The sequence below is a fragment of the Pteropus alecto genome, unplaced genomic scaffold (assembly GCF_000325575.1).
Source record: "Pteropus alecto unplaced genomic scaffold, ASM32557v1 scaffold57, whole genome shotgun sequence".
NCBI lineage: Eukaryota > Metazoa > Chordata > Mammalia > Chiroptera > Pteropodidae > Pteropus > Pteropus alecto.
Genome location: NW_006442508.1, coordinates 2,574,224 through 2,586,307, shown reverse-complemented (window position 1 = coordinate 2,586,307; position 12,084 = coordinate 2,574,224). Strand labels below are relative to the sequence as shown.

At 34.4% G+C, this 12,084-nt stretch overlaps 1 protein-coding gene across 8 annotated transcripts in view; it reads left to right on the top strand.

Annotated features, from left to right (window-relative positions):
• Positions 1–12,084, top strand: part of ATP8A1 (ATPase phospholipid transporting 8A1) — a 217,299-nt gene that overhangs the window by 67,097 nt on the left and 138,118 nt on the right. For all 8 annotated transcript variants that reach the window (XM_015597587.2, XM_025040218.1, XM_025040214.1 and 5 more), the window contains 5 exons: positions 2,511–2,622; positions 3,923–4,088; positions 5,227–5,354; positions 10,331–10,408; positions 11,343–11,431. In XM_015597587.2, coding sequence (XP_015453073.1) covers positions 2,511–2,622; positions 3,923–4,088; positions 5,227–5,354; positions 10,331–10,408; positions 11,343–11,431 — 573 coding nt within the window. The remainder of the gene's footprint in view (positions 1–2,510; positions 2,623–3,922; positions 4,089–5,226; positions 5,355–10,330; positions 10,409–11,342; positions 11,432–12,084) is intronic.

Sequence of the window (12,084 nt, the reverse complement as noted above, 5' to 3'; positions counted from 1 at the left end):
TGATGTCCGAACAGATGTCAAGGATGCAGTTGACTATGTCATGCATAGGTTCTGCAACTTCAAGCAAGATAATGTATGATGAAAGCAATTTTATCATAGGCTAATTGATATAAACAAGAGTTAGATTTCTGTAGCATCTCATTAACATAACAAAACTACCTTTAATGAAGTGATGATATTATTCGAGGACCTGCTGTATAAACAGGTTTTTTAAGTTTTTGTTGCAAAGTGGAGCAAAGACATGGGGCAGAACCTGGCAGGAAGGGTGGGTCTTTCCTTCATCCCTTCTTCCTCTCATCCTCCCCTCCCCTCTTTTCCTACCTTCTCTGTTTTACAGTATAACTTATCTTCCAGGTATTTGTAAGAGGCCAGCTAAATGCACTAATTCAGTGTACCAGCCTGAAAAATGATCAATGCTTTCATTATTTGGAATGTATTATTACTGTATTTGAATTCTAAAGGACATTTGAAATATTATACCCTGAACTGTCATCCTTATTCGGATCCACCAAGAATTTTCCTGTAATTTTTAAAGTAATTATATATTGTCCTAAAATTTACACAGAATGATCTTTACATGAACATACGGTTCTAGACTAATGATAGATTTGGCCATTTATGCAAGTAAGGTTTCTGTAGTCTGACATTCCTAACTAGCCACTTCTATTTCTTATCAATTCTGCCATCAAATTGATGCCAAGCCAATCCACACAGTGAGGGAGAAACTTTGTATGATGGTGTCAAGATTTAGGGTGCAGGTAGAATTCGTATAATATGCTTTAATTTATATAAGATGTGCAGTCGATTTTCACTACCTTTGTATTTGTAGCACATTTGACTTTTACAGTGATTTCCCAGAGCTCTTGGAGCCTCTTTATTTGGAAAGAGAGTATTTTGATTCCATTGAAGATGAGGGTTATTGTCTAATGCCAGAGGCTTTAGAATTCCATCTCTGATGAAAACTAATAATAACTAATACTTTTTGAATCCTTGTAATTGACAAGTAGTATTTTTTTTGCTTTTGAAGAGTTTACATTTAATTTCAATCGATCTATACTACAAGCGATGAGGTGACAGTGGCTACTTTATATGTAATTGGATACATGAGGAAGAGTGGGCACACATGTGCCCCAGAGCACAGTCCAACAGCTTCCCAAGAACTTCTTGGAAACCTGTTTTAGGCCGGAAGTCCCTCTCAGCTCCTAAATGCACCCCTAATCTTGAAACATACACAAGGAGGGTTCCCTTCTAGATGGGTCTGAAAGGTATGCTGTTGTACATAAAGAATGAGAGTTACAATTGCTGTGTTCTTTTTCAAATTGGAATACACTATTTCCTAAGGATTTACTCATTTAAATGGAAGTCTTCAGGTGCTGTCATTATTAACCCATGCAGATTAATTTCACTGGAACAGGTGATATTTGTGTAGTTCCTGAAGGAAGGTCCAAGGCCAAAGCTGCTACTGACCTTGGATGCTGGACCATAGAAGCCCACCAGATATGAAAGCTACAGTCTCACCTGCCTCCACTGACAAAGAAGTTGTTTTGTCTGGAGACTTTTCTTGGGAGAATTTTTTCCTTTTTCTAGAAGTTATTTTTAATGTATTTTTCTTTATAGTTGACTTTTTTTTTTTTTTTGCTTTTTTCTTATTAAAACAAAGGCTTAATGATGGGTATCCTTGAGCCATTAAATTTGTGGTAGTACATTTCCATCAAGAATCCCACTATATCTGCAATACCTTATACCCTTCTGATATCTCTGTGTGAGATTATATCAATCAGCGACCTACCATAGCGGATAGCCTTGCAAAAAAACCCACAAAAGGCCCAACTTGACCTTTATTCATGAAAAATGTGTTTTAAATGATACTAAATGGATAGCCTCAATTCGCTTTCATTTCAGAGAAGTATTTAAGATGTTTGTTAGCTGCTTACTGCTTACTGGAAATTCATTCACAGTTCTTGAAGAATTGATCTTCAAATACAATAAAATGAATGTTCTAGAGATTTTAAATACAGGGGTTTATCTTTGGAGGGCAGGAATGGCAGTGCAAGTGTGCTAAGAGATCTGTGTATTTATCTTGCATATATTTTGAACCTTTATTATGAACAAAGTTATTTTTAATTTAAAGAAAAGTGGGGGAGGGAAAACATCTCATAATCTCACCACTTTCAAATACCTCAGAATCCTAAATGGACTTACTAAATCAGGAAAGATCTTAAATAGGGTTGAAAATTAGCCTCTGGATTCCAAAACATTGTCTACTATTTTGGGTAGTGAAATAGTAGGAAGTAGCTGGTTTGATGTTAAGGAGAAGCAACTGAAATGCTTCCCTCCAGCTGTTGTTCTGTACAAAAATTATTTCTATTGGTAGGAAAATTCTTTTCTAAAAATAATAATAAATGTGAGAATGATTATTTTATAACAACCATTTTATAACTATATGTGGCTGTAGAACTCTTAAGCATTTTAGAAAATGTCATTTCTAATGTCAACATTATCTGTCATAGCACTGTACCCCTGGGAGCTGATCAGATTCTTCTTCGAGGCACTCAATTGAGAAATACACAGTGGGTTCATGGAATAGTTGTCTACACTGGACATGACACCAAGTTGATGCAGGTGGGATTTTTATCTATGAAAACCTCTTGGACCTAAATCTTTTGAAAATGTGCTATTTGTAGCTGTCTGTGCAGTAGTCCCAAACATAGCAGACCATCTGTCACAGATTACTGAGCCCTACTCTATACATCCAGAATCTCATTCTTCGGTGAGTGGGCTGTGCAGTGACGCAGCACACAAGACCGGCGAGTTTCACCAGAGATCATCCAGTCTATGAATTCTCAGTGATTTTTGTGTATTGGTCCATTAGCAGCATTTACTAACTGTTGCAGTGACTGATACAAGTTGTGTAACAATGAGTGCTGTGCATTAAAGTATTTGTCTTATAATTTTATTTTAATACAATAATAAAATTTTAGGACTTATTTTCATTTTTTAAATAAAATTAAAAGAAAAACTTGTGAATCAAATATTGACCAATTTTTTACAGCATTATTATGTTAGGCCATTTTAAATCAACTTTAATCCTAGCCACTTATAATGTTTACATATGCCTATGGATGCTCCTTCTCTGCTATAATGTAATCAGTGTTCAGTGGTTAGATGTGTATGGGAAACTCAGTTTTAAGATACTGCATAAAAATCTGCTCTAAGGGCTAATAACTTTGCACATTGTAAAGACATGAAATGTTATAAACAGACAAGCAGAACTGCTATTAATAGTTCCACCCCTAATCATTCTATAAATTCTATAAGCCATCATTTTCTATTGGTTATGACAGATTTCATTTTCGGTCCTTTGGATACCTTAGCACAGATCTAGCATAGTCATTTTTTATCATTAAATACAACTGAGGAAACTCGCCACTGTTCTTCTTTATAGCCAGGATTGCTTAGAGTGCTGCCGTGTTCAGTAAAACAATTACTAGAAATCTGGAAACCAGAGATCTTTTAAATGTTTCCTTCAAACTTTGGAATTTCCTTTGCCTATCTTCCTGAGCTGAGATACTAAGCTAGAAGCATTTAGTCTACCCTGTTTACTTAGGTAGTCAAGTAATACATTATTTGTCTTACCTGCCACAATGGAAAAGTCGTTTACAAAAGAGATGTTATTTCTTTTTATTATTATTATTGTTTTACACCCTAGAAAAAGATTTAGATGACATAGGGGCCTTTAGAATAAAAGACAGTTAACCTTTGACAGCTTATTACATCTGTGATTCTTTTCTGTATAAGTTTCAGGTGTAAAATCGTGTCTAGATTTTGAGTTGTGACTTTGTCGTCCTCATCAAAATACTATATACACATTATTAAATAATTTGTACACATTTCTTATTACTCATCTTGTTTCTTTTTACAGAATTCAACAAGTCCACCACTTAAACTCTCAAATGTGGAACGGATTACAAATGTACAAATTTTGATTTTATTTTGTATCTTGATTGCCATGTCCCTTGTCTGTTCTGTGGGCTCAGCCATCTGGAATCGAAGGCATTCTGGAAAGGACTGGTATCTTAATCTACACTGTAAGCATTAAAGTGCTTTTTGACATTTTTTTTTTTCTTTCATTAAAATATGTATTTGTTTCACAACCTTGGAATTTCCTATTATTTCTAAAAAGAAAACCGTGTTGCCAAGATAACTGGGCTTTTAATCTTTTTCAATGCAGTTTCCAGTAAAAGTAAGTAAAATGTTAGTATCTCTAAAATTTCAGAGTCCTTACAAATATAATGAGCCCTCTATCATAATATAACATGTTTTTTCATTACTGTTGTTTTAATGTTATTAACTTATTGTTTTAAAAATATTTTAACACAGGTAATTAGCTGTCTCGTAAAGAAAGCAGATTGCGTATAAAGCACCAAAAGAAGTTTACATGTTTTTGAGATGTTTAAATTAAATGTATTTTAATTTGGACTCATGAACACAGTGATTTCTGTGTTAATGAGCATTTTATCTTAAGGCAACTGGTATTGAATAGTTTCCCTTTGGAGCGTTTTTGTTTTTTGTCCGTTACTATTGTGGGTTTAGTGCACCACTCCTAAATATTTCTGGGAAGTAAGTTTGCATTGCCTTTGATGAGTACTTAACCAATAAATACTTAATTTTCAAAAGCATGAAAACAAGTTCTAGTAAAATCTTATAGCAAAATTGATTTTTTCATTTGTTTTTTATTATATTATTTAGCTTTGCAGCTATTTCAAGGTGTGTGTTTGTGTTTGTTTGTTTGTTTTTACAGTCATTGATTTACTATTTTGGTATATCTGGGATAGCAGTTTTATTTTCATTATTGAAGAGGAAGAGTATAATTTACTTAGGGCTGAATTTACCTGGGTCTAGCCCTATGTTATTTTTGCTGTTTGGGTTAGTTTCGCTGCTCTTGTTTTGCTCGTTTGCTTTTAAGGCATGCTTTAAATTGGAAATGCTTTCACCTTTTAGTACCATTATGCAGTTCTTATTAGGATTAACATCATATTGAAAACAAGTAATGCTATTCCATCCTGAAGAATGTATTTGAGAATAAGGACATGTAATCAACACAGTGTTCCTCCCCAACTACCTGTATATGCTAATATGGAAAATTTTTGTATCCTTAAAGTTCTGGTCGATGCAAAATAAAATGTGTAAAACTCTAATTGGCTTTCTTCTCAACTCCCCTAACAGATGGTGGCGCTAATAATTTTGGGCTGAATTTCTTGACCTTTATTATTCTTTTCAACAACCTCATTCCAATCAGCTTACTGGTGACATTAGAAGTGGTGAAATTTACCCAGGCATACTTCATAAATTGGGTAAATCTGAATTATTATTATTTTGTATCACTTTAAACTTACGTTTTGTCTTTTCTCGGATAGTTTTTTTGATCTCTTGAAAAAAATTATACCTTACCTTTTGTTGACTACAGATGACATTTCAAAATATTTTTGAGCCTAATATAATTATAACAAATTCATTTGACATGCGAAAATCAGTAACAGTGTCTCATCTCAGCATGACACGAGTTTACAGACCAGACCTCCTGGGAACAATAGATCTCTAGTTCAGGAAACCTATTTTGAGTTACTTAGTGGTCTTGGAGAAAAGAACCATGAGATTTGGAAATAAAATATCTAGATTGTAGTTTTAGTTCTATAATTTATTAGCTGTGTGAACTCTAGCAGGCCATTTGACTTCTTTGAGACATACTTTCTTGGACGCTCACGTAGGAATGATAAAACATTGTTTACCTGCATTTCGCAATGATTATATAGATGAGAGAAATTTCACAACATAGCAGACAGCTTCATAAATAATCGAGCACTATAAAATAATAGTGTATTCATTACTTGTAACAACCGGAATGTCTATCATGTGTTATACAGCTATGTAGATTTTTTACCACACTATAAACAATTTCAACTGTGCTTGAGTTTTTCCTGTTAATTTTTTTTTAAATACCTTTTTTAATTTTGGGAAAACATGCTGGGCATCTGTTTCCTAAATGTTTTTATTTATAAAATATGTTGCTTTTCTCAGTTTTATTTTCACCCAAGTTAAAATTAATGAATTTATGTAAATTAAATAAATCTTTAGAACTAATCTGCCTAAAAGTTTGAGATTTCCTTTATTTTGAAAAATTTTGATATTGTCTTTTGATGTTTCTTTTTAAATCAGTTAAAAGTTTTTCAATATGAACATTAGAATTTTTAAACATGTAACTGATGATACTTTTGTAACTGCTTATTACCTTTCCATGGTAAATGATCTACCTCAGCTGTTAATCTCTTAATTCATTGGTAAAAGATCAATATAACTTAGGTCTAAAATGAGCCACAAGTTTAGCTCATTTCATGAAGGAGATATGTTACTGAAAATTGTGTAATAAAATTTGTATAATACAATTAAAACTTACTGATGGTTTCCCACTTACAATAAGAAGAAATAATAAGATAACTCATTGTAAAAATCAACCAGTGAATCACTTTATTATTTTTATTTGTATTTTTAAAATAATATTTGCTTTAAATAATTATATAATTTTAGTGTTGGATGAACCCAGCAAGCTTATAAACGTCAACCACCTTTTTTTTATATACAGATATTTCATAACATTCCTAACAGAATAGATTCTCCCTTGTGCGGAAGTGAGATTAGTAACTGCTCCTTTTGAAGCTAGTTGTGCCCAATAGTTCTTTTATGAAAAGGTCTAATCCTTCCAAATGATAGCCTTGTAAAATATTTGAACTATCATGCCTATTTTTCTATCATATCCTCCTCTCCCAACTAAATATCTTCCGTCTCCTTCTGTTCTTCATTTGACATGATTTCCAACTTAATCTCCAGTCCAGTCACTCCTCTCTGAACATTGCCTAGTTATTTAATGTCCCTCTTAAAACATGGCGCCTGCAACTCAACAGCCTATTCCTCAACTGGTATCGATCACCCTGAAATACAGATGGAGAAGTGATCAGATTTGGCCTCTTCATTTGAAATGTCAATAAAATGTTCTACTATAGAAAATATTAATTTTTAAAGTATCGATAGTCAAACTTCATGATTCTGGTACAAAACAAGTACAAACTGGTACAAAAACTATACATTTTTGTTTGGGTTTTGAGAATGCACCCATTTTGCTTTCAGGTACATACAGTCTAAGAAACTTGGCCAAAAGAGTACAACCAGGTAGAATCCCTTAGGTAATTTTTCTAGAGATTTGAACTTTTTTTTTTATGCTTTTTTTCCCCTGTCTTTATTGAAATATAATAGACAATTAGCTGCTTTTATTTACATTTTACAATTCAATAGGGTTTTTAAAAATTATAGTTGGCATACAATAATATGCCAATTTCAGTTGTATAGCATAGTGATCAGAAATCACATAACTCGCAATAATCACCTCATTAAATCTAGTACACCTTTTCCCCCTTACATATTTATTACAACATTATTAACCATGCTATACTCTACATCTCCATGTCTATTCTGTAACTATCCCTTTTTTACCTCTTAACCACTTTGTCTTTGTTTTGTCCCCCCCGACTACTCTCTCATCTAGTATGCCTCAAAATATTCTCTATATCTATGAGTTTATTTCCGCTTTTGTTGTTGTCGATTTTGTTCTTTAGATCCCAGATGTACATGAAATCATGCAATATTTGTTTTTCTCTATCTGATCCATTTCATTCATTGCAATACCCTCTAGGTCCATCAGGGCAATATCTTTTTCCATCCCTTTCCTTTTAGTCTGTGTGTGTCTTTTAATCTGAAGTGAGTCTCTTGTAGGCAGCATATGTAGGGGTCTGGTTTTCTCATCCATTCAGCCACTCTCTCTTTTGGCCGAGGCACTTAATTCTTTTCCATTTGAGGTACTTGCTGATAGGAATGTAGTTATTATCATTTTTTATTCTTGTTTTTGATACACTTTTTTTTCTTCTTGAAGAAATTCCTCCAACATTTCTTGTAATACTGGCTTGATGTTGATAAATTCTTTTAGCTTACTTTTGTGTGGGAAGCTCTTTATCTGTCCTTCAGCTCTAAATGATAGCTTTGCTGGACAAAGTATTCTTGGTCATAGATCCTGGGTTTTCATTTTGTGCCAAGCCTCTCTGTTCTGCATAGTTTCTTTTGAGAAATCAGCTGCCAGTCTTATGGGTGTCACAATGTAAATATATATATGCCTTACTCTTAAAATGCACAGCTGAAACATCGGGTTTCATTAACCAATGTCACCATAAAAAAATAAATAAAAATAAAAATAAATGATAGCTTTGCTGGCTAAAGTATTCTTGGTTGTAGATCCTGAGCTTTCATCACGTCAAATATTTTGTGTCAAGCCCTTCTGTCCTGCATAATTTCTTTTAAGAAATGAGCTGCCAGTCTTATGGGTGCTCCCTTGTAGGTAACTAACTGATCTTCTCTTGCTGCTTTTAAGATTCTCTCTTTGTATTTAACCTTTGGCATTTTAATTATAATATGTCTTGGTGTGGGCCCTTTGTGTTCCTGGTTTTTGGGACTCTGAGCTTCCTGTAGTTTTATGTTTATTTCCTTTGCTAGGTTAGGGAAGTTTTCCATCATTATTTCTTCAACTAGCTCTTCAACATCTTGTTTTTTTTCCAGTACCCTATGACATGGATATTTTTACATTTAATAGTGTTCCAGAGGCTCCCTAAATTATTATTATATTCTTGGTTTCTTTTTTCTTGTCATTCTGATTGAGTGTCCTTGGCTTTCCTATCCTCTATATAGGTCATTTGATCCCCTTCTTTGTTCACTCTGTTTCTTCCATTTAATATACTTCTCATCTCAGATAATGTGTTCTTCATTTCTGACTGGTTCCCTTTTATAATTTCCATTTCCATTTTTATGTTTTTTTAATCTCTTTGTTGAAGTTGCCACTGAATTTATCTACACTTTTCATAAGTTCATTGAGCATCTTTATAACCAACATTTTGAAGTCTGCATCTGTTAGATTGCTTGACTCCATTATTTCTGGATCCCTGTTCTGTTCTCTTATATGGTATCTGCTTCTTTGTCTTCCCATTTTGGCTGCTTTTCTGTGTCTGTTTCTATGCACTAAGTAAAGCTCTTAAGTCTCCTAATCTTATTAGTGTGGCTTTGTGTGGTAGGTGTCCAGTGGCACAGTCCTGAAAGGGGTTCAGCTGCAGGCAATAGTTAGCCCCAGCCTGTGCTCCCCTGGGGCTACCTGTTAAGATTCAGCAAGCAATCCACAGATGCTGTGCTTATAGTTGCCTCAAAAAGCTACACCAGCAACTGAGGCCAACTCCCAACAGGGTGATTCTAGGTGCTGCTCAGCAAGGGGCACCTGACTAAGCAAGGACACACCTGGATTTGGCTTGGGTGGGGCCACAAGTTGAGGGAGGTGGAGTTTCAGGGAATCCTCTGGGCAGAGTGACCTCTATTATCCAGTTTGATGATGTCTCTCTTATGGTGGCATTGAGTCTGAGCACTGGGAGGGGAGCAGGCTCAACAGAGGAGCAATGGATACTGCCAACACTTCTGTACAGAAAGAGTCTCATCTGAACCCTCACTCCAACAACTCAGTGTCCCCCTATAAGTCCCTAGTGCCCTCTGCACAGCCAAACCGGTGCTGGTGCTCAGAGCGAGCAGGTCTGTCACCGTCAAAGTTCACTTGGGGCCACAGACCCTGTAAGAGGTGTCTGCAGCCACCAGCTGCTATAGACTCTGTCCCACTGAGCCACTCCAGACCAGACAGCCTCACGTCCTCGCCCCGTCGCACCTTCTGCCATTGCAGGGTGATGTCTTAGTTCTCTCCTTAATTGTATGACTTATTCATCTAGATCCCAGGCAATTTTCCTTGCTGTTTGCTTCTTGTTTCTTGTCACAACTTTGATTTGGTCACCAGAGAGATGAACAGAGCCTCTATCATCTACACCATTTTTTTCTGCCTTTAATTATTTGAGCAATATTTAGTTGCTGTTGTTTTAGCTCACATTAAGCACTTACATTGTGTCAGAAGCACTTTACATAGATAATCTTAGTTAATCCTTATAATAGGTCCCATATCTAGGAAATGCTGGAATTTGGTAAACCAAAGTCACCTCATTCCAAAGCCATGCTCTAACTATTATACTGTTCTGCCCTTACTGTGAAATATAATATCCTATATTGAATATTTTTCAGAAAATCAACTGAGATGGTTTAGGGATGGTAAATGACAGTGGTTACATTCGTAGCTCAGCATTTAAAAGAAAATTTCACTCAATTTCTTATTATCAGTTGTAGTCAATGATTTATTTATTTTTCAAAGGATCTCGACATGCACTATGAACCCACAGACACTGCTGCTATGGCTCGAACATCTAATCTGAATGAAGAACTTGGCCAGGTAAATGAAATTTCTTGTTGAGGCATTAAAGTGGAAGCCGGATTTGTTATAATTTCTGCCATATGAGGCAACTTTGTATGAATTGACAGCTCCTAATTTTTATTTGCATTATTAGCATAAGTACATTAGTATATAACTATCAATTTTTATTTTTAGTGATTGAAGTTTTAACATTATTAAAAGCTTATTTTGCTCTCAGATAATTATTGCACCGAGGGATGTCCTTCAGTATATAATCTGACCAGTAGTGAAGCATTGGCTCTTTTTGAGTTAAAAACTCAAGGTGTTAAAATTGTTGATAGCTTTTGACCAGAAAGGAAAAGTTAAATTGATCAATGGAGTTATGTAGTCAAAATATAGCAGTAGTCAAACAGGAATTTTAGATTTATAATTCATACAATATTCATATACATGTGTATATTTATAATCTATTTATACATACTAGCCGAGGAAGGATTCTTTTTTGTACCATTGCCATTTTCTCTTATTCTTCAAATAACATTTAGACCAGAATTATCCTTTTTCTTACCAGTTCAGATGTTGTATGAAGTTAATCACAGAAGCTACTGCCAATTTTATAATTGTTTGTTATGTGGAGAAATGCCAATAGATGTTTTAGTGCTCCATAAATGTTAACTAGCAGTAATGGCACTTTCTAGTGGAAGTTCAGACCATAGTAAGGCATATTTCTATATGACTAGTTTTTCTAATATCTTGATAGTCTTAAGTGTTCACGTATGAAATGATTCATTGCTAAAACAGTAAAAAATGTAGATGAACGTATTCCTTAATGTGCAGAAAGTATTCAATTAATAGCATTCATTGTACCCCTACAATGTAACAAAATTGATAAAAAGATTTTTTCCCCTTTTGTAAGAGACTAGAATAAAATGACTTCTGAAAATTTAATGAGAAATTTTAAACTTTTTTTTAGGTAAAATACATATTTTCTGACAAAACTGGTACTCTGACATGCAATGTAATGCAGTTTAAGAAGTGCACCATTGCTGGAGTTGCTTATGGGTAAGTTTCTTTCCCTTTAATTAAAATATGAAATACACATTTAATTAGTGTTAACAGTTTGATACATTTTGAGAGTTCTTTTAGGGGAGATTATTTTTTTAATCTAGAAAGCAGCAGTTTTAATTTCAGCATACATTTATCTGTCATGTTTTATATTTAGGTATTGTTTTTCATTTGGAATTACCTGTGAGCTGGGGACTCTAACCAATAATTCAATGTTTATAGCTGTCAGAGGTCTCTATTTGGCTCTGGTAATAAGGTACAAATACACTTCCCTCTACATTGCCATTAAGTTAGAGTATAGTTTGCATGTGATAAGAACATGCAGTCTGTCCTTCGGCACTTTTCAATTTAAAACGTTGTTTCTCTGATAATTATCCCTTTGATTCGTTTTCATCTTTTATCATCTCTCCTCTTTGCAGTCACAGAACAATTTAAATTTCTGATGATGGGATGGAAGTAGGGACATGAAACTGTGAAATCCAGGAGATATTGAGTATCATCAAAAAATTTAATCAGGCTATTACTGTCCTAAAGAATATGCTGTTGAGCACTCATTTATTTCTTACATCCAGGTATGCCTGCCTGAACTGTTCAGAAGACTTTTTTGTGAAATACTTTGTAGGGTAATGTGAGAAAATTTCTGCCTTCCC